The sequence below is a fragment of the Sus scrofa genome, chromosome 9, assembly GCF_054392235.1.
Source record: "Sus scrofa isolate SSC_HxYL_T2T_F1_AM1 chromosome 9, Sscrofa_HxYL_maternal_Yorkshire_Landrace_v2.0, whole genome shotgun sequence".
NCBI classification, from domain to species: Eukaryota; Metazoa; Chordata; class Mammalia; order Artiodactyla; family Suidae; genus Sus; species Sus scrofa.
Window position 1 is genome coordinate 10,512,995 of NC_139391.1, and position 24,351 is coordinate 10,537,345.

At 57.0% G+C, this 24,351-nt stretch overlaps 1 protein-coding gene and 1 long non-coding RNA gene across 5 annotated transcripts in view; one reads left to right on the top strand and one right to left on the bottom strand.

The window, feature by feature from the left end:
* The window catches only part of LOC102162516 (uncharacterized), a 45,563-nt gene extending 21,726 nt beyond the window's left edge, over positions 1–23,837 (bottom strand). For 2 of the 4 annotated variants that reach the window (XM_084975359.1, XM_084975360.1), the window contains exons 1-3: positions 23,299–23,557; positions 22,235–22,394; positions 21,766–21,890 (exon numbers count right to left, since the gene is read on the bottom strand). In XM_084975359.1, the coding sequence (XP_084831485.1) occupies positions 21,766–21,890; positions 22,235–22,394; positions 23,299–23,382 (369 nt within the window). In that variant the 5' untranslated portion in view covers positions 23,383–23,557. Of the gene's footprint in view, positions 1–21,765; positions 21,891–22,234; positions 22,576–23,298 lie in introns of those variants that run through there. The other 2 variants (XR_014814749.1, XR_014814748.1) reach the window with 2 other exon arrangements.
* Positions 235–7,876, top strand: LOC146399735 (uncharacterized). Its single transcript, XR_014816654.1, has 2 exons — positions 235–438; positions 2,392–7,876. It is a non-coding gene; the product is annotated as an uncharacterized LOC146399735 (long non-coding RNA).
* Positions 23,838–24,351: the final 514 nt, after the last annotated feature.

Below are 24,351 nucleotides of genomic sequence, written 5' to 3' on the forward strand. Positions count from 1 at the left end.
ACGGGGAAGTGTCTGAGGGGCCTTGCCAGTGGCCAGGTCAGCCCTGGCCTGTCTTCTCCAAGCTGCCCTTGGGCCTCACGCTTCAGCGCCTGCGGCTCTGGGAGGTGAGACTGACAGCAGCAGAGGTGGAACCCCTGGGCGCATTAATGGGGCTGGTGTTTACCCAGGCCGAGCCCATAAAATGCCTCAAGCGGAACGGAGCTGGCTTGGAGCAATCTGGCATCGTCCCGTTCCAGCTCTTGAACCCTGGAATGGACCACCTGGGTGGCCATCTCATTCCCCAGACACCTTGGAAAACTCCAGAGGGAAGCCTGGCACTGCCTCGGAACAGAGGAAAGGACAAGAGCGGGTTTGCCAGGGCTTGGGGACCCCAGGGGTCAACTTGTCCAGCCCCCTGTCCCATGCAAGGATCCCCTGTCAGCTGCATCACGGCCTGAGGTAAGAAAGCCTTGGACTCGTCCTGCATGCTGCACCCCCCAGCAGAACCCGGCACTGGGACCCAGTAGGCATGGCTCTCCTGACGTCACTTTTGCCCAGTCTGTGGCTTCTTTCCCTATATTGGCTTTTTTTTGGGGTGGGGGGGTCATCCATGCCCAGGGACTGAACCTACACCATAGCAGTGACAATTCTGGATCCTTAACCACTAGGCTACCAGGGAGCTCCCTCCCTACATCATTGCTCAGCTCCTGAGGGTAAGGACTTGACCCTGCTCATCTCTCTGTCCCCAGCCTGGACCTTTTCCAAGCTCTGTGCCCGGCCCGTGCTCAGCTCTTGGCACCAGGGAAGCCTCAGACTTGGGCTTTCCTTTGGGTCGTTTATGCCTAACGGGAAAAACAGCTGGGTAACCAAAGCATCAGAGGATGAGGCAGGAATCCATCCATCCATCCATCTGTCCGTCCACCTCTCCATCTACCCATCCATCTAGCCACCCATCTCTTGACAACAGATGTTGTCTGGGGACGAAGCTATAAGCTCAGGCTCTGGGTCACTCAGTTCTGAATTCAGAACTGTCTTCCACTGAAGGACCGTTGGCTTCTCTCTCCATAGATCCCTTCCCTTCTCCTTCTTTTTCTTTCTTTCTTTTCTTTCTTTCTGCTTTTTTTTAGGGTCTCACCCGCAGCATGTGGAAGTTCCCAGGCTAGGCACTGAATCAGAGCTGTAGCTGCCAACCTACACCACAGCCACAGCAACTCGGGACCCGAGCCACGTCTGTGACCTCCATCACAGCTCGTGGCAACGCCGGTCCTTAACCCACTGAGTGGGGCCAGGGATCAAACCCACAACCTCATGGATACTAGTCAGGTTCATTTCCGCTGAGCCACAATAGGAATTCCAGATCTGTTTCCTTCTACAGAAAATATTACAAAAGTTATTATGAGGCAAAGAAAGAGTATGTGGTCCCAATTTATAAGAAAAAGGTGTCCTAAAGGTATTCCTGAAACTTAAGGAAAAGGTCACGTTATTTTTCTGAACATAGTGGTATTTGTGGTATCACCTACTTTTAAAATTTCGCAAATGATTGTAATCTCTTTTCTGATTCGGATTCTGATTATTTACTTTTGTACTTGATTTTGTATTTGGGAGTATTTTGTTTTTTAAGGAGGGCTCATAAAATTGGGTAACTTTCAGGTCCCTCAAAACTGGCCCAGCCCTGCGGAGCACATAGGAAGTGCTCCGCAGTGCTGGAAATTTCTGCCCCACATGAAGATGCTGCCCTGGGAGGAGTGAGCGCCCCGTCAAGGCAGGCCTAGAAGCATCACTCTGTGAAGGGCCCTTGGTCAGCACCCCTCAAGCCAGGGTTCCCTCCTGGGGACCCGGGGGACTCTGGGTCTGAGAGTCCTTTCCCAGAGCTGCTGGGGACCAGAGCGGCTTCCTGTCTGGATGAGGAAGGTGCTCAGAGGCCAGAGATCCAGCTGAAAGGGGACCCAGCTGAGGCTCAGAGGCGGCAGGGCCTACAGAGAGCTGGAGGCCTCCGACCAGGCAGCGTCTTTGTCTGAAGGGCCCAGGTCAGCCTGCCACCAGCTCCCCCTGTGGCTTCATGCAAGGTCTGTCCATTTGGGGCTGAGGCCAGAACAATTCCTAATCCCCACCCCTGCCCCCTCTGCAACCTAAAAGCATGTCTACCTTATTCTATTTATATAGAGTGGGTGGGGGTTGGGGGGACACACTCAGCTTTGGATACCAATTCTTAGATATAAGAACCCCTATTATAGTTGGGGGGCGGGCGGCGGCCCCTGAGCAGCTCTGTCCTGGTCCCTGTCTTCCCCGGAGCCACTTCATTCCTGAAATCCCTTTGCCTCAGTCTCATCTTCGGTAAAATGAGAAAATAAGACTCTTTTACAAAATGAAAAAAAGTTTTTAAAAAAGGAATTGCCCCTCCCCCCCCGCCAGCTCCCAGGACCCCGAGGGCTGACCAAATGCCTGGAAGTCGCCTGCCCTGACTGAGCCTGGCTGCCCTGGACGCCCCGCCTCTGTGCCCCAAGGAGGTGCCAACGTGGGGAACAGCCCTGCCGCCCTCTGAAGCTGCTCCTTCTCCCACTTTGGCCCCAGGCCGGAGACATGGAAGCTCTGAGGGTCTCAGACTCTGCCTGCTTGATGGGTCCTGAGCCTACAGCAGCCCCAGAAAGTCACTTCAGACAACAGCTCACAAGCCCTGACACCAAGCGGGATCGCCTGACCCAGGAAACCCACAGCTCACCAGGGAGCAACTGGGCCCCAAAACCAAAAGACGAGCCAAGGGAGCTGTTGGGACTGGGCCCCCGGGATAAATCTCCCGCCAGCCTCCTGCTCCTGAGGCCTGATGGGCTCTGGGAATGGCTCCAAGCCGGCCGGGGCCCGCGGAGAAGGTGCTACAAGACGGCTCACCTGTGCGCCGCGTGAGCTGAGGGAGGGCCTTGTCCCCACACCCAGGCTGAGCCCTGGGCATCCAGAGATGTGTAATCGGGAGGGATTCTGTCCTGTGGGGGTGCGATTAAAGCCCCGGGTTTGGTCCTGCTTCTGCCACTAGCCCTGCGGCCTCAGGCGAGGCACCAGCAAGCCAGCTCCCGCTTTCTCATCCCTTCAGTGAGAAGAACAGAGCAGCCTTTTCTGCCTCCAGTGGTTGTGGGGGTCAAACAAGACAAAGCTGCCCAGCAGGTGCTGTGACTGCCTCCGAGCTTTGCCCTCCAGGCAAGGTGGCGCCAACCACTGACCCAATAGATGGGCCCTTCCTGTCGGCCCCACGGCCACCTCTCTCTGGGTTACCCCACTGCAGACGGCGGGCTCCCGGCTCCTGGAGTGCCAAGATCTGCCAACAGAAGTCTTGGCTCCAGTGTCCTCTCTCCACACCCAGCAGCAGCCCACCTCAAATTCTCCAACCTAGTTTTCAGGGACCTCCTCCACCAGCCCGCATAGACCTGCCATGGCCCTCCGGGTCCCGAGCCCTGAAGGACCCGAGGTGTCTCACTCACACAGGTCATGCTACGACTGCTACGGATATTCGTAACAACGAGAACTAGCCTTTACGGGGTGCTCACTCCCCGTGCATTTCACATGTGGCCGATCACTGAGTGACGTGACCCCACGCAATTAATTCTCACCACCACCTTATGCGGTAGGGTCCCAAATCCTCCCAGGTTACAGAGGAGGACACCGAGGCACAGAGAGAAGTAACTTGTCCAAAGGTCACACAACTAGGAGGGAGCAGAGCTGGATTCCGTGCTTGGGGGGGTCTGGCTCTAGAGCCCCAGGATGGCGATTCCTGGCCCACGCTATGTGCTCACGCATAAGACGTGGGTGGGGACTGGGGAGCACAGAGAACGTGGGGCGGAGGGGACAACCTCTGGCCTGGACCTTCTGGAGCTGCCCGTCACCTGCCGTGTTATTCTCACCGCAGAGGCGTCAAGGCGAGGGGGGTGTTTCCCAGAACAGGAGTGAGGGACCATTTCTTGTACCCGCATCCCCCTGCCAGGCGACTGTGACAGGGCAGAGTCCTCAGCCCCACTCCTGACCTGAATCAGAGTTTCGAGGGGTTGAGCCCAAAGGCGGAAAAAAAAAATATGCTCGACTAGAAAGTTCTGTCCAGACACTGGAATCCATTCCGTCCTGACTCAAGGGTCCCGGGGCAAGTCACTGAATTTCTCGGAACCTCCATTTTTTCATCTGTAATTCGGGAATGATAAAATCGACCCCACGGACGGCTGTGAGATTCGATGAAATACTGTGTGTTTAACTGGCATGTATGCGGCACAGGCTGGATGCTGCGGCGTGCCAGCGCCAAAAATGACTTTCACACTGTCTCTCGAGCCGGCCCTGTGGGCTCTCCCTGCTCCAGGTGAGGGATAAAGCGAGAGCCTCATCTCCAGATATGAACGGGGGCATCCAATCTGACCTCAGCAGGTCACTCTCACACCCAATTCAAAGGTCCTTCCCCCGCCAACTCAGATCGGGCTGCTGGGGTTGGGGGTTGGTGGGTTTCTTCTATTTCCTCACCTCCCTCCACCGCTCTGTGTCACCCACTGCTCTCAGAGCCAGGCCTGGAAGGGGGGACAGAGTGGAAGGGGAGGGGGAGGAGCCACAGAAAACGGTGACAGCAGGGCTCTCTGGGGTGGCCGGAATCTGGCCGGAGGCCACAGCGGCAATGCCCCAACCCAGCCCTCTCTCTCTGAGGCCTCCTGTGGATTTTCAACAACCTCCCCTCCTCCTGGCTAAGAAAACATCTGGCAGGGGCGATGCCCCCTCTTCCAGCTGCCGTTTCCCGCACTCCCCTCAATTCCCAGGCAGACACCTTTGGCTCCGGTCACCGTCCCTGGCAGGCGGGAGGCCTTAGACTGGTCCTTGCTACAGGATTTGTGCCCCATGCCATTCCAGAGCATCCCCAGGAATCTTGTTTCTTTGCCCGCAAACCTTAGCGGGGCTGGGTTGACCCTGCCGCCCCCTCTCCTCTCCCTCCAGCCCCAAGCCTTCCATGTGTGAGGTGAGAGTCAGGCACACAGCCCTCCGCCCCCGAACTCCAGGATCTGCACGAGGGGCGGACAGTCCTTGCACACCGAGCCTGTCCCTCCAGCCCTTGCTTGGTCTCATGCTTGGGCTGGACGCAAGTACCAGACTCCGAACTGGATTGAAATCGTTTCTTTTTACCTGTCCTGCGCAGATGCCTTCAAACAAGGGGCACCGGGCGCCTGCGGTGTGTGATTTGGGGCCTCAGCACCCACTCCAAGAAGGCGTCCACAGAGAATTCCAGGTCCTGCTCTTCCGAAAACAAGGGGAGCTGGGGATTCAGGAAACAGAAGAGCAGGAGGCAGGGCTACACAAAGCATCAGGGAGAGCAGGGCCTCCGCAGGCTCCAGGAGACAGATGTAAAAGCAGGGACTGGGAGGGTTTCGTTTTTAATTAAAAAGCCATCGAGGCCCAGATATAAAGTATCATGACACTAATGGTCCAGGAAATCTGGACCCTTAAATCACGGCAATTTCTCCCCGGAGGGCAGGCCTGGGACCCCAGGATTAGATAGGGGGCTTGATGTGTGCCAAGGCAGGAAGTGCAGCTCCCCCGTTGCTAAAGCATTCAGATAAACAGCGAGTGAGAGCTCGGAGGCCTCTGGGTCCAGTTTAGGGCCATCGTTTCACAGATGGGGAAACTGAGGCCCAGAGAGGGGTAGGTCCCACCCAGGGTCACAGAGAGAGCGTGAGCAGAAGCCAGACCAGAACCTGAGTTCAAGGTCCCCGCCCTGTACCAGCCTTAGGCCCACACCGCAGGATGGGTCCTCTCCCATGGTCCCCTGCCGGGGTCCTCTGGTGGGGTCCAGGCTCTGGGAATTGGCCCGAGTCACTGAGCCCAGAGATTTTGTGAGTTTCTGCACAGCTCTTGGGTGATGAATGGGGTGAACCTAGAGATCTGGCGGGGGGGGGCAGCTGTCCCCCACTAGGTCAGGGGCCACCTGCATTTACATCATCCAACATGGTCCTCACCGCCTGCCTGAATTGCCTTCCATCGGGGACTCGCCGAGTGACTTCAGGAAACCTTGCCAGCCTCCCTCTATCCGGCCTCGGTTTCACCAGCTGCATGATGAGAAGGCCGAACTGGACCCTCTCTAGCGCTGACAACCTGTGAGTCTATGAGTCTATTAGCCTGCCGTTCCATCCCCCAAAGAGGGGTATTCTGAAAACAGCAGCCAGCAGGGTGGGGTGATGATGAATGGGGCGACAGGAAGCATTCTAAGCTCCCAAGGAAAAAGTGCAACACATCCCCCGCCACGAGGATCCTTCTGTGCCCCGTACTTCTCTGGATTTCCCTCCTCGGGGCTGGCCTGAGCCCAACGTTGCACCCTTCATTCATTCATCCCACAAGGATTTATTGCTTCCCTGGAATGCACTGTGCTTCTACAAATCTTGAGATGTCTGAGAGCATCTCGCCAAAGAGGGTGGGTCTTCCTGCTGCAGCTGAGTGAAAGGCAGGCAGCCAAAGAGCCATTGACTTCTTCGGTCATATCAACAGAGACTGCGCCCAGGTCCAAGGAGGTGATTTCTCAATCTGCTCCATACGGACGAGATTGCTCGAGAGTGGCGACCAAGGTGCAAATGGAACTTTGTGACCAGAGGAGGTGACCAGGGATGGTTCCAAGTTCTGGAACCCAACACACGTAAAGAATGGTGAGGTTTCTGGGCCAGGTCAGCCCGGAGAAAAGCAGACTCCGGGAAAGTGGGTGCTAGTCCAAAACCTCTAGAAGGATGTTGGGGACAGAAGGTCGCGTGTGTCTGGTGGAATTACAGACCTGAGAACCAGAGGACCACAGAGGTTTTTCTGGTTCGAACTCTCCCCCCATAGCCTCTCTGACTGCTAACCCCTAATCCAGGGCACACCTCCCGTGACAGGGCGTTTGCCCCCCACCCGGCAGCTGCTCCCACAGTAAGATTTTGGCTGCTAGAAAGCTCTGCTTATGGGCGGTGCCCTCATTGGTTACTTATGCCCCAACCTCTGCTGGTCACTAGGCGGGCTGCTTTACCTACCTTCTTCCATCTAATTCTCACAGCCCCGAGATGCTGGATTCTCTCCCAGTCCCTACAATCCCCAAGGGCTCAGACCAATCAAACAACCCTCTAAACCCCACAGCCAGTAAGAGCGGAGCTGGGATCCGATCTTGGGTCTCTCTGATTCCAGAGCCATTTTACACCAGAAAGCAGTCACCTCTTTCCTGATTCAGCCACCCAGAACTTTGTGTCACTGTCCAAACCCACGATGTCCTTTCATGAGTCACTGCCTTGGCCTAGGGCTCCTTCTGCCAGGAACGCGCCCCTACCACGTCCGTGTGAAAACTGCTTTTCTTTTTTTTTTTTTTTTGCTTTGCTTTTTAAGGCCATAGCTACTTGGGATCCAAGATGTATCTGCGACCTACTCCACAGCTCCCGGCAACGCCAGATCTTTAACCCACTGAGCGAGGCCAGGGATCGAACCTGTATCCTCATGGATGCTAGCTGGGTTCACTACTGCTGAGCCACAATGGGAGCTCCCCTGTGTGAAAACTTCTATTCTCAGCACAATGCATGTCTTTCTTCACGACTGTTTTATACACACACACACATCATCACCATCTAGAACGTTTTATGACATACAGGAGGCACTCCATGTTTATCTAATCAATTCATAAACGCATCTGTACTTCCAGTCCTCCACAGAATTCTTGCCCTCTGTGAAGTCTTCTTGCCTCCTGCCTGCAGGGTGGGTGAGCTTGTTCTGGGCTCCCTCGGCCCCGCTCCCTGCACCCTGCCCCCCCGAGCCCCCGACACCCCAACAGGCCCCTGGCATCTCTGTGGATCCCAGCACTGGCACAAGAGGGGCTCAGAAAGGAACAAGGAAGGCGATGGAACATTAGACCCGTAATAAAGCTTACAGATGACCTTAACGAGCTACGGATTGTTACAGCAAAGGAAACTGAGGCCCAGAGGAAGCAGGGTTGGGATTCCAAGCTCTAGATCCGCACCCCACTGGATGTTGTGACCAGAGAAAGGTGCCGGGGAGGCCTGAGGAGGCTGAGGGCCCGATGGCCCCAGGTCTCCCCCATGTCAGCCTGTCCCACAGCTCAGCGAGCAGGGCCTGCCTCTGGGCTGAGCCGGGGATCCGGGGAGTTACTCCGGCTCGTGCCTCCCCACGGATGCCTTTCATCTTCCTGGCCAAGGAGAGGCCCTCGGTGGGTGCAGAGCGTGGGGCTGAGGTTCAAAGGCAGGCCCTGGCCCTCAGCTTCCGCCGTAAATTTACAGCCCCGCAAAGACCCAGTCTTTGGGGGTGGGGGTGGGGCGGGGTGGGAGTTTTTCCATGGTTGGCCCCACCGATTCAATAACGTGTTGGAAAGTCTGAGGGATATAGAGCATTTTATCCACGTGGGGACGGCGGGGCAGGATGCGGAGCCTGCCCACGGGGACTCGATGTGCAAGCATCTCCAGACAGGTGCATCGCCCGGGCCCCAGCCCGACCAGGCCATTTCCAGCCTTGCAGGGACTCCCGCATCCTTAGGTGACAGTCAAACTCCTTTATCTGGATTCAAAAAACAGGGGGGCCAGTTGGGGGAAGAGGAAGGTTGACTCCTTAACCCCAGACTCTTTGGGGGGTTCTCTGGGGCTCAGGGCCGTACAGGCCCGGCTGAAGCTGCCAGACCTACCGACGGCAGCCCGGACCCCAAGGTGGAGTGTCCCTGGCAGACGTGGCCGCAGGCAGGGAGCACTGAGCTCTTGATAAAAAACCTGGGGAGTGAGCCCGGCCAGCACCGGCAAGGAGGCCCAGCTCCTGCGAAATCCCGCCTGCTGCCTGTAGGCTGGGCCTCAGCCCCGAGGGCCCACCTCTGCCACCCCCAGCTTCACAGCATCAGCCCTGGCCTCCACTTGGGGCAACAAGACACCCCCCACCCCCGATGGCTTCAGGTCTCCCCCATGTCAGCCTGCCGAAGCTGCGAGAATCTCCGAGCACCAGATGCAGGACAGCAAGTGCCACATTTGGCAGACTGGGAACCTGAACGGAGAGGGAGGTACCAAGTCTGAGGCCAGTGGCTGAGCCGAGTCATGCACGAGGCCCCTGGTTCTTCACCCAGTGTGGCCCATGCAGCTGAGTGGTCCCCTGGGCCTGGGCTAGGACCTCGACAGTGTCCCAGCATTAGCGCTGCAAACGACCCTCCCTCGATGCCACCTCTGTGTCCTGGCCCTGGAGCCACGGAGGTGATCGGATCTGCCCGCCCTCCACCTCCTGGTGAGACAGAGGACCGTATCAGGGTGTTAAGTGCAGAGTAGGGAGAGGAGCAGGTGCTCCCTAGGGAAAGTGGGGACAGGACATCCTGGACAGGGTGACCACAGGGGCCAAGGCCCAGGGGGCGAGGGTGGGGGTTGGCAAAGCTCGGCAGCCAGACCTGCAGGTGGATTCAGGGCGTCTAGAGCGTCTGGTGGGAGGCAGGTGGGGCGGTGGATGAGGGCCAGGGACTGGATCGCGAGGGCTCTGTGAGCCTGTGGAGGGGACGGGCTTCAGCCGGAGCCCAGAGGGGTTCAGACGCAGCCTTCACGCAGCAGGCGGCCGGCAGAGCCCAGCCCACAGCCAGGTGCCCAGGTGTCTCTTGCATCCACCCACTTACCACAAAGAGCCACACGTCCCCTTGCCTGGGGTAGTAAGGGACAGAGGCCTGGCCATGGGGGAGGGCCTCCCCGAGCGGCCTCTTCAAGGGCCCCCTCTCAGACCTTGGGCATCTGGCCCTCGCCACACCTGCCAGGCCTCACCTTCACCAACCAGGAATGCGCTTCCCGAAGCTTTGCCTAATGAGAGTCATTTTCTCCCAGCCTGCACATCAGACTAAGACCAAAAACAAAGCAACAAGCCCAGCCTCCCCCTCGGCAGCTCCAGCCCTGCTTTCCCACCACGGAAGCAGCAGCCCCCGCACCATCCCCCTGCTGCCTTGCAGATCGCCCGGCGTGGGCCGGGCCCGGGGGCCAAGGTGCGGGGGGTCAGGCCCGCCCCACCACCGAGGGAGGGGCCCAGAGCATAGAGTCCGTATAAATTAATTTAATTGGGCCCTATTATCACTTTGCTCCAAGCCTGCAAGTCTAATCTAGCGTTGAAGTAATTCATTGAGTGTGAATGTTCTGGAGCCAAGACGTCCCTCTGCTCTCGGAACAAAACTCTCCACGCTTGGCCCAGGCCCCGGGCCACGGCAGCCTGGCTCAGCAGAGGGGCTGTGTGCGGAGCAGGGCCGGCAGGGGAGGCCTTAAAATAGCTCTTCGCTTTGGCTGCCTCCTCTGACGTTCCCAGAATGGGGCCCCGCTCCACACCTCCAGTACACACACACACACACACACACACACACACAGCTACACAGGCACATATCGGGGTGACACTCGGGCCCTCTCAGACCCCAAAGACAGCTGCAGAGGTCCCAGGAGACCTGGGTGAACCCCGAAAAATGACAAGAGGTCGGGCAAGTCTGTCTCTTCTGGGCCTCCGTTTCCCATCCTGCCGAATGTCCTGGCTTCTCCCTGCAGCAGCTTGCTACCCTCCTGAGACTCAGCTTCCTCATCTGTGAAATGGAAGAATGCTTATCTCCCGGGGCTGTTGGGGGGGGGGGGGTTAAATGAGTTACCATCTGTAAAATGATGAGAGCTGTGCCTGGCGCACGGCACACCCTCCATAAATGTTTGCCCATTGAGGTTGTGAGGCTCAGATGGGAGGGGGAGGGCTGAGGCCAGGCTACATCACAATTGCAGAGAAGCGGGAGGGAGCTGGCTGCTGCGGCTCCCAGGAAAGCGTTCTCCCAGGAGAAGGGCACCTGAGAGCTGAGAGAATGCGACTTGCCCAGCGGGCTGTTGTTATGATTACATTTACATACGTTATGGTGCAATTATTCATACCCTGATGCCAAGCTCATTAAGCAATCAGGCACCATGAACGGAATCCACGGGGTTGAGCCCCAACCTGAAGGCGAGACGTGGCCTTGGGGGCCCCTGGACGCCCTGATCTAAGGACAGAAGCAGCACACCCATGCATGAATGGGGGCTCAGGCCCTGCCGAAGGCCCTCTCAGGCAGAGGCAAGGGACATGGGCCCTGAACGGGGTGGGGTGGCTGAGGATTTCCTGGTTGGCCTGCTCCTTCCTTTACCCATCGTGAAATACCAACCGCCCTTCCTAGGGCCCACCTGTGCTCCAGGCCCTGGGTCCGAGCTAGCCCTGAGCTACAACGTGGCATCCAGAAAAGCAATTTATTTATTAGCTCTGCTCCTAGTTTTAATACTGACTTAGAGGAAGGCATGAGAGTTGGCAGGTCCAACCAAATCCCCCCCCCAAATAAAAGTAGACCAAAGGCTCCTACCCAGGGACCTTTGCTTCCTAACCCAGGGAGTATATGAGGCGGGAGTTGTATTTGGGGGCTCCCACTCCTACCCTCCTTTCTGAATTCTGAGTTCTCTTCCTCCTGTCCATCATTTATTAATAGTGAGCAAGTCTCCACAGCTCTCCAAGCCTCAGCTTCTCCATCTTTAAAATGAGCTAAGAGGGAGTTCCCACTGTGGCACAGTGGGTTAAGTAGCCCCCGTTGCCTCTGTGGCAGCATCAGTCTGATCCCCAGCCGGGCACAATGGGTTCCCAGTCCGGCGTTGCTACAGCTGTGGCATAGGTCACAGCTGTGGCTCAGATTTGATCCCTGGCCCAGAAACTTGCATGGGCCACAGGTGCAGCTGGAAAAGAAAGATAATAAAAATTTAAAAGCTAGTAGGTGTTCCCTGGTGACCGAGTGGTTAAGGATCCACATGGTCACTGCCAAGGTGCAGCTTCAATCCCTGGCCTTGGAACGGCCACATGCCTCGTGCACGGCCAAAAAAGTTTAAAAAATAAAAACAAAACCAAAATGCACTCATTACATGTACCTCCTCACAGAGCTGTGAGAACTAGCTGCAGGGTACACAGAGCATGGGTGAAACACTCGACCAATACTTGCAGATGGCTGCGGAGCTGGGTGTTTTGTTTTGTTTCGTTGTTTATTCTGTCTAACCCATGATCCTGGGAATGGCAGGGCCCAGCTCTGCCTCACCCATCTTTCCTCTAAAACACACGGCGCACATCACCTGCTGGCTCTCAGCCGGCACCCAGGCTGTGCCTCTGATGGGGTGGGGGACCCAGACGGCGCCAAAGGCTGAATGAGGACAGTTCTAAGGCTGTGAAATGCCAACAGGGGGCTGGAGAGCTTCCTCTCCCTCTCGTATCCCCCAGAGGTGGCTTTGGCCATGTCCCTCTAAGCACCCAGTGAGCCACCTGGCAGAGGGATCAGCTCCACCTCTGCATGGGGTCACTTAATTCCTCGAAGTACCCCGCTGGTGCTCAGCCGCCTCACAGCTCCCCAGGGGGAAGGCAGGTGCCAAGAGCAGAAAGGAAGGCTGGAAGCGGATTGACAAGCTGAAGCTGGGAAGCCAGGCAACCACAGGGCAGCCGCAGAGGCAAATCTCGAGACCTCTCTGAGCCTCAGTTTCCCCACGCAGGGCACAAGAATGACGACATGGACCTCAGGTGTGTGGGGCTGGGCCCGCCAGGTCCCTCTTCCAGGCATGAGGTGCTGGGAGCGCCGTGTCAGCTGTCAGCCTTCCTGGGGGACCAGGGGACAGCTCGGCTGAAGAGGGTGCCCCGCCCCCTTCTGGACCCATCAACCCGCAGGCAGGAAGGCCAGCCCCCCAGCCCAGACTGGGGCAACTCTGAGCCTGTCCCAGTTCCCAGCCGAGGCCTTCGGGAGACGGTGTCATCACGGCCGCCGTCTCTTCTACCCGATCCCGCTTCCTCTCTGCCCCTTGACGGCGGGTCATTCCAAGGGCCGTCCTGACAAACACCCCACAGGCCCGTCTCCAGCTCAGGGCCTCGAAGCCAACCCGCGACAGGTGCCGGGGGAGACGCGAGAAATGCTCGTCCCTGTTTGTCGTTCCGAACCGGGTGTCCTGCTTCATGTCTCTCTTACTAGACTCCAAGCTCCAGGACGGCAAGGACCCTGTCTGTTCTTGATCCACGCCGTATTTCTATGCCTGGCACACACTAGGTCGTCAATAAAGACGGGCAGAGAGAAGGAAGGCAGGAAGTGGAGAAGGATGGTCCTGACCGAGGGAGGGAGGGAGGGAAGCGGTCAGAGAGCACACGGGACAACCAACTAGACCCGGGAGGAAAGCTGTGTTTGTTCTTTTTTTTTTTCTTATTTATTTTGCTTTTTAGGGCCACACCCACGGCAGATGGAGGTTCCCAGGCTAGGGGTCCAATCGGAGCTGTTCGAATGCCAGATCCGAGCCTCATCTGCCACCTACACCACAGGTCATGGCAACGCTGGATCCTTAACCCACTGAGCGAGGCCAGAGATTGAACCTGCACCCTCATGGATCCCAGTCAGATTCGCTACCCGCTGAGCCGCGAAGGGAACTCCAGGAAGGCGGTATTTAAACTGAGAGCGGACAGAGGCTGGGACGTGACCAGCAGTGGATGCCACGAGGTGCAGACGGAGGGAGCAGAACGCCGCGTTCTTCCAGACAAAGACCACAGCACAGGCAAAGGCTCTGAGGCAGGAGCCTGCGGAGCCGAAAGAAGGCTGGGCATAAAGAGCAGCGAGGAGACCCAAGATGAGGCTGGAAAGGTGGGCACAGCCAGACCCGGAGCCACAGATCAGGGCTTTAGCCTACGGGCAAGGCGAGCCTGGAAGTTTTCAGCAGAGAGAGGCAAGGTCAGGTGCGCATTTTGGAAAGATGTCCCACTGCCACGTGGAGGGTGAGTGAGAAGCCACCGTCATGATGCCACTAAGACCTGAGTGACGAGGGTTCAGCGAGGGTAGGGTTGGCGGAGACGGAGAAAACCGGAAAAAGCAAAAAAATCTACTTGGAGGTAGTATCCTCCGAGCTTATGGCTTGCTTGTTTGGGAGTCAGAGGCAAGTGAGCGGGAGGGAGGAGTCTGGAAAGATGCTGAGAGCTGAGGGGTCCTTTGCGGACCTGGGGAAGCTGGAGGAGAAAGAGGTGGGGGTAGTGACGCTCAGGTGTTCCCACGGAGGAGCCTGGAGACATCACGGGGTGAAGGTCGGGCACTTGTGAAACATAAGGATCTGGACCTGGGAAGAAAGTCCAGGCTGCGGACAGAGATGTGGGGGCAGCTGGGAGATGGACTGTGAGTCTCGGAGGGCGGGGACCCTGTGGGGTCTACACTGCAATCACAGCGTAGTTTAGTCCTGGGACCCCTGCTGGGTGAATGTTTGCTAACTGGACGGACAGATGGATGGATGGATGGAAGGCAGGATAGACTAAGAGACAGATGTGCTTCTCCCTGGAGAAGCTTGGGATCTCTCCAGCTGTAATCCCACCGCCCAGCCCAGGCCTGAAAAGTGGCCAGTACGCAGGACACTCCTGGAGCCAGTACCCTCTCTGTGCGGCTGATGGTTGGGGGTGGGAGAGGAGGAACAGGACAGAGTCAGGGCCTCATTTGTACAGACAGGTTGCTGAGGTCCAGAGAGACAGAGCCAGGCCTGGCTCCGGGTCTAGTACTTTCTCTAGAAGCAGCCTCTCCATCTCTCCAGGCACCTTCAGGCAACAGTTATCTTCCTGAAAGAGATAAAGAAATGAGGCCCAGGGGAAACCGAGAACTTGCCCAAATTCACACCTTCAGGAAAAACTAGGGATTGAAGTAAACCAGTTTGGAGTTTAAGGCTTGACTGCAAGTCTCTTCAGCCAGGGGTGCCGGGCGAGTTGGACAGCTGCGTGTAAATCAATGAAGTGAGAACACACCCTCACGCCGTGCACAAAAATAAACTGGAAATGGCTTAAAGACTTAAATACAAGACACCATAAAACTCCTCGAAGAGAACATAAGTCAAACCTTGGTGTGACTTAAATGGTACCAGTGGTTTCTTAGGTCAGTCTCTCGAGCAACTGAAATAAAAGCAAACCTAAACAAATGGGACCTAATCAAACTTGGAAGCTTTTGCACAGCAGAGGAAACCAGCAACAAAATGAAAAGAACCTACAGACTCTGGGAGAAAATGTTTGCAGGTGATGCGACCAATAAGGGCTTCATTTCCAAGATATACAAACAGCTCATGCAATTCAAGAAAAACAAACCCCAGGAAGCTCCCATTGTGGCTCAGCGGTAACGAGCCTAACTAGTAGCCACAAGGACGCGGGTTCAATCCCTGGTCTCATTCAGTGGGTTAAGGAGCCGGCGTTGCCATGAGCTGTGGTATAGGTCGTAGATGCAGCTTGGATCCCACGTTGCTCCGGTTGGGAGGTAGGTCCGCAGCTGCAGCTCCGATTCGCCCCCTAGCCTGGGAACATCCATAGGCCACAAGTGTGGCCCTAAAAAGGAAAAAAAAAAAAAAAGAACAAAAAACAAACAAACCCAATCGAAACATGGGCAGAAGACCTAAATAGACATTTCACCAAAGACACTCAGATGGCCAATTGGCACATGAAAAGACGCTCCACTTCATTAATTATAAAGAAATACAAATCAGAACTACAATGAAGTACCACTTCAAACCAGTCACAGTGGCCTTAATTTTTAAAAAAATCTACAAATAATAAACGCTGAACAGGGTGTGGAGAAAAGGGAGCCCTCTTACACTGTTGGTGAGAATGCAAATTGGTGCAGCCACTGTGGAAGAGTACGGGAGGTTCCTCAAAAAACTAAAAATAGAATTGCCATGTGATCCAGCAATCCCCCTCCTGGGCATATATCCAGACAAAACTCTAATTTAAAAAGATGCATGCACCCCTATATTTATAGAAACACTATTTCCTTCAGATTATGAGACTGACACACTGCCTACTGTGCTAAGGAGGCAACTAGAAACACTATTTCCAATAACCAAGACAAGGAAACAACCTAAATATCCGAGAGGTGAATGAATTAAGAAGATGTGGTACATATAAACAATGGAATACTACCCAGTCATTAAAAAGGATGAACCAATGCCATTTGCAGCCACAAGGCTGGACTAGAGAGTCTCATACTAAGCGAAGTAAGTCAGAAAGAGAAAAATACCATATGGCATCACTGGACACGTGAAATAAAAACAAAAACAGACTCACAGATATAGAGAACAGACTCGTGGTTGCCAAGGACAGGGCAGGGGAGGGAAGATGTGGGAGACTGGGATTAGCAGAGGCAAACTATTATATACAGGACGGATAAACAGGGAACACCATTCACTAGCCTGTGATAAATCATAATGGAAAAGAACATGGGAGTTCCCGTCATGGCGCAGTGGTTAACGAACCCGACTAGGAACCATGAGGTTGCCGGTTTGATCCCTGGCCTTGCTCAGGGGGTTAAGGATCCGGCGTTGCCATGAGCTGTGGTGTAGGTCGCAGACACAGCTCAGATCTGGCGTTGCTGTGGCTCTGGCGTAGGCTGGCGACTACAGCTCCGATTGGACCCTAGCCTGGGAACCTCCACATGTTGCCAGAGCAGCCCTAAAAGAGGCAAAAAAACAAAAAAACAAAAAAAAAAGGAAAAGAACATGAAAAAGGACATACATGTCTGAGTCACTTGCAGAAAGGAACACAACATTGTAAATCAACTATACTGCAATAAAATTTTTAAAATTAAAAAAAATTAAATGAAAAAAAAAAGACGATTTCAGATTCCCAGCTGGGCCACTCAATGCTCAGAGCCCGTCTGGCCCCTGCCGCTTTGGGTCCCACATTCGCCCCTGAGAGGCTGGCCCCCTGGGCTGCGGGGAGGGGTGCCGGCTCGGCCACTTGCAGAGCACTGCAGACCCCAACCCTGGGAGAAGAGGGCGGGACCTGCCCCCAGCAAGCCCTGGCTGAGGTCAGTGGGTCCGCTGGCCAAGCAGGCTTGCTCAGGGCAGAGCCATCAGAGCTGAGATGGAGCGTTTCCAAGGTGACAGCATGGGACTAAAGTAACTTGATAGGTCCTTCCCCCACCCTACCTCGCTGGGGCTCAGGGGAGGGGCTGCGGGGACAAGGGTGGGGAGGGGGCAGCTTCATGCTGACTCCTGGTTTCTGCGCGGCAGCTGGAAGGTCCCCATCCCCCCAGTGGACAGATGGAAGATTTGAAACCAGAGGGCGACAGGGCTTGGCCCAACATCACCCAGCGGCTGGCGACAGACCTGAAGCCCAAGGCTCGTCAACTGGGGATATGTGTGCTGCCTGTTTCTTGCATCCATTCATTCCTTCATTCAATTATTCACTCAGCCAACAACCTTCCTTCCTGCCCGTGTCATGGGAGCTGCAGACTCAGAGAAGAATCAGACAAGCCCTGCCCTCAGGGAACTCCCGGTCTGATGGGGAAACAACCACATAACTAGTCAATGACAACATGGAACTTCTGCGACAACAATTCACAAGGGAGCAGAGCGCAAAGGCCAGTCCAGGCTCGGGTGCTCAGAGGCTTCGTGGAGCAGGTCGAGTCTGTGGGACAAGGAGCCCCAGGGCTGGATTCCCAGTCGGGCAGGGAGCACAGAGGCAGGAGAGCCCCACGGGAAGGCAAGTCACAGGAGCCCTCGCAAGGGACACCCCACTATTAAGTCAGCCCCCACCCAAATCCTGGTTCTCCACCCCTCCTCAGACTTGTCTCGCCTACCCCTTGGAGCGGGGACGGGGAAGGACACCCCAGCCAGTGGCAAGGGCCAAGGATGTCTCTGTCCTCAGGGCCCCAAGAGGCAACTCCTCCTGAGCCAGGGCTGAACACCAACCAGTAAGGGCAGGTCCTCTCCTCCAGCCCCCGTCCCCGAGAACTGGCCCAGTCACTCCCTTCCTCTACAACACGCCGCTGAAATGCATGGTCATTCTCACCGGCTACAATCATTTCAAGACAAAGCAATACTGGTCTTTCCCGACGCACGAATGGGGACAGCTTCTGAATCTGTAAGGATTCAGAAAGACTTACATCTTCAAATCCTGGCTCCCGGACTTAGCGGCTTGGCAATGTGGGGTCTCAGTGGGCCATCAGGGTTGGTGACACCCACACCACATAGAGTGGCTATGAGGACCGGCAGAGAAGCCATGTATACCAAGCAGCAGTGGGAGCTCAGTCAATGCCTGTCCCTTCTCTCTGAGACTGGCAGGGCGAGCACCCCCAGTGCGCCTTCCCTGGGAAGGGAGAGGGCATTTCAGGGATGCTGCAGGGGACACCAGGAGGAAGAGCCAGGAGGCCAGGAGCAGAGGCTCCGGGGCACGTTAAGACTCGCCCGATTCCCCCACTTGGGCTGGGATGATGCTCTCCCTCTCATGTCCCCCAGGAGCTGATCTGACCTTTCCCACCGGGAAACCAGCAGGGATGTCTCCCTGCAGCAACACTGGGGAGCACTGGCTGGAAACCCTGCCATCCAGAAGGGGTCACTGGAAGAGGCGCCCCGCCCGGAGATCGGGGACCCCGAGGAAAAAGTGCCTTCTAGAGATGGCTGGGCCCCTTGGCTGAGGCCAGGAAAAGACCTGACCAGGTCCCCACAGGAGGTCTGGGGAGCAAAGCCTCCCAGAGAGTGGATGACCTCACCCACCGAGAGATGCCATCGGGCGCGCATGCGTCAGGCTGAGCTGGGCGGGGCCGGTAGCCAGAGACCCACCTTCCTCACCAGCAACTCCTCGTGATGCGGGGCCCCAAACACAGCCCCCCGCAGCACGGCTGCGGCTAGAGGGAGCCGGGTGGATGGGAGGAGGTTCCCGGGCATTGTCTGGAGCAGATTTAGCCCAGGAAGGCGTTCTGAACACCCCTCCTAGAGGGGAAGGATGAAATCCAGCCACAAGGGCTGCATCAAACGACCCCCAGAAAGTGCCCCCAAAGAATGTGAGCGCACAGCTTAGAACAGGAGGGGACGTGCTTTGAGTCATCACCAAAGCAAGACTGGGAATCAGGAAGCCTGGGCTCTGGGCCTGGCTGTTTGTAGGACGGGGCGGGCGCAGTCCTGCTCGGCGACTCAGTTTCTCCTTCAGACAATGTGGGGCCCAGGCTTAGAGGCCGAGGCCTCCTGTCTCTGACTTCGGCGTGTAGCTTCAAGACTGGGCAGCAGTCACCAGGCCCTGTGGGGGACTGGGCGTGAATTTTCCTCACTGGTGCCTAGACCAGGCCACAGCCACACAGCAAAAGCTGAGGACACTCCCGTCACTGAGGCTGTGACCCCGAAGCTTGAGACACTCTGTGGGCCCCTCCTTTTGCCCACCCCCGGCCCTGGGATTCTCTATAGCAAATATTTGCAGCTGGTCACAACGTCCCGCCCGGCCCGCCCGCCTATTTTCTGTGGGCAGCCTTACCTCTGGCTTCCCAGCATCCGGCCTGCTCACCACAGGGCTCCTTGGAAAGTCCTGGTATTTGAGCCCGGCCTCATCTCAGACCCTGAGCGGCCTGCCCAGCTGGGCCTGGCCCCTCCCTGGCTCAGCAGGTCAGCCTCTTCCCTGGCCTCCAGCCGCTGGCCTCTGCCTCACAGCCGCCACGTGAACACGCCTGATACCCAGGCCCCAGGTCCTTGCCTGACTTAGAAAGTTGGGGGGGGGGCTCCCCAAGCACTCAGAGAGGGCAGGAGTTCGCTTTGGAGGACCCATCTGCCCCAGGCACCCTGTGTGGCCACCTGCCAGCCCCACACGAGCCTTCCTCAGACGGCTGGGTCCTGTCCAGCTGTGGCCTGAGACCTTGCCCTTCCTGCAGCCTGCAGAGCCAGGTTCCACTTGCTTACCCCCTGTGCGACCTTTGGCACTTCCGCTTCCTGTTCTGCAAAACCTGGATAACAAGTGCAGTCTCGGACCTGTCCAGGTTGGGACAGAGAGGCTGGGAGTGTGCAAAAGCGCCTAGCATGACGCTTGGTTCACAGTGGCAGCCACGGACCTGGTAACGCACCTCCCAGACTGTGGTTCAGTTGGTCCCTCAGAAAGGCTGCCCTGAGCTCCCTGCCCAGAGGCTCGCCCGTCACCCAGCCGAGGAGATGGGCCCAGGAGAGCACCAGTCACAGCCTTGGGAGCCCGGGAGGATACCTAAACACCCACATCTCAGAGGCCCCGCCGAGTCGTGGAGGATGCGTGGGGGTGTGACAGTAGGGCAGGAAGGGAGGGCCAGCACAGGGGACCCAGCGCAGATCTGCATGGCTGAGGCCCATCAGAGGGATGTGGGCCTGGTTTCCAGGGCCTGACTGCCAGGCTAAGGGGCCCCCAGAGCTGGTGGGGCAGCGAAGGGCTTCAGCAGGGAGGGTGGAGGTTGGATCAGCGTGTGAGAAAAATCCTTGGACAGTGGGGCTGGGTGGGGTGGGAGAGGCACAGGCAGACACGGAAGAGGCCCCTGTGCAGGGACCTGGGAAAAGACAGGGACAACCGCCCAGGCCAGGTAGATGGCGGAGGACTGAGTGTCAAAGAGGCGGGGTGGGGGGGACAAGGGCAAGGCGAACCAATGAGGGACATGGGAGGAGGAAGGACAGGACTACTTCCCGCATGTGGCATCCAGGAACGACCCCCAAGCCACTAACCCACTGGGGGACTCAAGCCAGCCCCGCCCTCTCTGGGCCTCAGTGACCCCCCACCCTTGTGAAACGGCCCAGAAGAGCTCAGGAGGCACTCTTTGCTCACACGTCCTGTGCGAGACAAGGCAAGGGCCCTTCTCTGCTTCTGCGGGAGGGGGAGCAAGGCCGGCCGCACCCCCACCCCCAACTCAGCCTTTCTCGGAGCCTCACCAGCACAGACAGGGCCCTAGGACCCGGCCCAAACAGGACCAGAGGTCTCACCAACCTAGGTGAGGGGCAGGTAGCCCCGCCCATGAGGCCGGATGCACATGGATGCAGCGCCACCTACTGTCCCCCTGGGAAGAGGCCGCCAGTCCCAGGAGTCTGGCTCTGACCCAAACAAGTCCCAGTGGAATGAAGCATAGCAAGGGGTTCCTACGGGGCCCTAGGCCCCAGATTCCCCTCCCCGGCCTCTCCAGGAGGCTTCCCGAAGACACAAAGTTCCCTTCTCTAACGGGTTCTGATCACATCGCTCTCTGGCTCAGAAACATTTCATGGCTCCCTATTGCCCCTGGGTTCCACGCACCTTCAGCCTAACTCAAGGCCCTTTCCATTCCTACACAGCAAAATACTTACCAGCCCCCGAAACACTTCATCTTTTCCCTGTCCCCAAGGCCTTACATATGTTCCCGCCTTTTCTTAAAATACCCGTCTCTGACCTCTCGGCTTAGAAAATTCCTGCAGAGACGTTCCCCTCATGGCGCAGTGGAAACGAATCAGACTAGTAACCAAGAGGTTGCGGGTTCGATCCCTGGCCTCGCTCCACAGGTCAAGGATCTTTATCTGGCTTTGCTGTGAGCTATGGTTTAGGTCGCAAACATGGCTCGGATCCTGCGTTTGCTGTGGCTGTAGCGTAGGCTGGCAGCTGTAGCTCCGGTTGGACCCCTAACCTGGGAACCTCCATATGCCTTGGGTGCGGCCCTAAAAGGCAAACAACAAAAAACAAACAAACAAAAAAAAACCCAGAAAACTCCTGCAGAGCTACCAAAGACCAGTGCAAATGTCACCTCCTGAGTGAAGCCTTCCTTAAAATACCTTTCACGCCAAGTTCACCACCAAGCACCAAGACTGCCCGACAGCAGGAGTTCAAGCCCATCTTCTTCTGGGTACCCCCACCAGTCCCTGGGCTGCCTCTTACCCCTACTGAGGCCGAGAATGTTTCTGTGTCCATCTCTTGCTCTTCCCAGGCTCTAAGCTCCTTGAGGAAAGAGACTGTGGGCGACCCGTGGCTTCTCAGCTTAGGGTCTGGTGTTCAAAGAAGTAGCAGTGATTAAGCATCTACTGGACTAGATGCTTCCCCATGACTTACCTGACCGCAATGACTCAGGTCACCTATGGTGACCACAGAAGCACTGTGTTCCTGCTCCTCCTGGCAGCCCAAACGCCCTGCCAATAGCCTGCTGCATGACCATGGGTGGCTCGCTGAATTTTCATCTGGCAAAAGAAAAGGGTGTGATAATCACTATTTCGGCTCCTTCAGCTGAGGTCTCCTAACCCCCATGGCTCTGCTCACACGTTTCCTCTTGCTCTTCCCAAGAAGCCCACCTCCCAGGTCCGGACCCTTGCTGCAGCTGCTCCGAGCCAGGCCCTTGCCAGTTTGTCCTCTAGAAACTGCAGCTCTGAGCTTATGTGCCAGATGCCTCTGCCTCCCAAGGAAACCCAGGCCCAAACCCACTAGCCCCAAGCCTTGCTGGAGGATGGGCCCCAGGTCTGGTCTCTGGAAGTCTGTAGAATGTTCTCACACCATTAGAATGGTCCTAGCGGGAAGCCAGACTCACCAGCTGGAGGGAGGGGGTCACGGGAGCCTGGGAATGAGCAGTGCTTTCGGGGAGCTGTGGAACTCCACTGGAAACTGGATGATGGAGGCAGCCTGGGGACCGCAGGAGCCATCCTGCCCACCACCTGTCCTCCAAGGTGGGCAAAGGGGCCCTGACTTGCCTGAAGTCACAGGGAAAGTCCAGAGCAGGGCCTCATGCTTCCCAACCCCAGCCTTAAAATCCTTCTGCTACCCCACTCTCTCACTTCCATCCACAGCCCAAGAGAACAAGTTTCAGGAGACATTCTAGAGGCCTCTGTTCAGTTTCCGGGCTGAGCAATGCTAGTGGGACAAAGCTCCCTCACTGCGCATGCGCCACGTGCCTGGCATACAGAAGCCTTCAAGCGAAGGAATGTTCTCGCCATTGCGAGGATGCCGGAGGTGAGGCTCAGAGGGAATGAATGACTGTCCTGGGTCACAGAGCAGGCCTGCTAGGATTCTAGTGTTGTCTCAACTATCAGGCAGGGCTCCCCTTAAGGCCGATGCACACACGCTAAGTCTAGAACAATGCAAAACAGCAAATACCCAAACATAAGATTTGAGGTTCTGAAATCCATAAGGGAGCATGGAAGGCTTCCTGGAGGTGGTGAGGTGGGGCACCGAATGAGGCCTTGGAGCCAAGCTAGATGGAGAGGGAAGGAGGGACACCTGTGGGAAGAGGCACCCTCATCCCCCTTGCTTCCTACTTGGGAAAGGCTGAGCCATCCACCTGTTACCTGCTTCCTGACCCCCACATCCAGTCCATCACAGAGTGCTACCCAGAAGGACCAGAGCTTCTCCAGACCATCCCCTTTTCTCCACTCCCACGGGGGCTACCTTGGCCCAGGCACCTTGACCTGTCTATAGACTCCTCACTCATGTCCTGCAGTCCCTCTGTTCCACTTCCCCCGCCAAGCCGGAGCGGTCTTTCTTCAACTAGAATTATCTGGCTGAATCACAGGTCCTGCTTGGAACCTTACAGTGCCCGCCCTGCATGCTCGGGTGGGTCCTTGCCACTCTCTCCCGCCGGGTCTTGTGACACTTCACCTTGAACTCAGTACTTGAGTGGCACATCATGCTGGCAACTTCCCCCAATGGTCGCCCTCTTGGCCTTTGCATCGTCGGTTCCATCTGTCCACATGTGCTGTCCTCTCCCAGAACGCTGCTTAAATATCCCTAGGAAGCCTTCCCTGACCCTTGTGTCGAGGGCAGTGTCCTCCGGCAGATTTCCCGCTGCGTTTGCCTCCCGCAGCCCAGGCACCCCGCGCAAGGGCAGCGTCCCCGAGCGCGCATGCGCTCCTTAGGCTGCGCGGGGCCGGCGGGACCGAGAGGCGCTGACCCGGGTCCAGGCATCTCCTCGCACGATTTGCGCGGGAAGGTGGGCCAGGGCCTGACGGCGCGCTGCAAAGTCCGTTTCCGCCCCCTGGGCACCCAGGGAATATTTAGGGGCTGCTGGAGGGCTGGGCAGAGGGAGGCGCGGTCGCGGCTGCCTGGCGGGTGGAAAGCGCCGCGCCCTCGGGTCCCCTGTGGTCCCCAGGCGGGGGCCCGGCACGTGCGGAAAGTGGCCCCGAGCCCCCAGCCGCAGCGGATCAGGAGCGACCGCAACCTGGAAGCCAAGAGCGTGCAGCGGCTTCCGGATGAAAGTGGGGAGGGAGGCCGGCCCCCGGCCCTTCTGCCCTCGGAACCTTGCGTGACTCGCGCACTTCACTGGCAGGAAACTGATACAGAGCCGAGAGGGGCTGTGCTGACCCCAGGGTCCCTGCTCTGTCCACGTTCGCCATTTGGCACCGCTGTGAGTCGAGGGCGGGTTTTCTCTTAGGATCAGAGGGACAGTTGTTACAAGGCGGATTCCAGGGCCCATCTCCCGGAGATTAGGCAGATCTAAGGTAGGACCCAATGAAAGCTTTTAAAAGCAAGCAGGCAGGTCACACACCACACACTGGGAAACATTAGTAGAGCGATATTTTGGAGTAGGAAGGCTCCCCTCAGTCGATGGGCAGGATAAAGCAAGAGTGGACCGGGCCGGGAGGCAGGGAACCTAGACTCGGATGGACTGGAATCCTGAAATCATCGTTTTCTGCTGGGTAACCAGAAACCGAT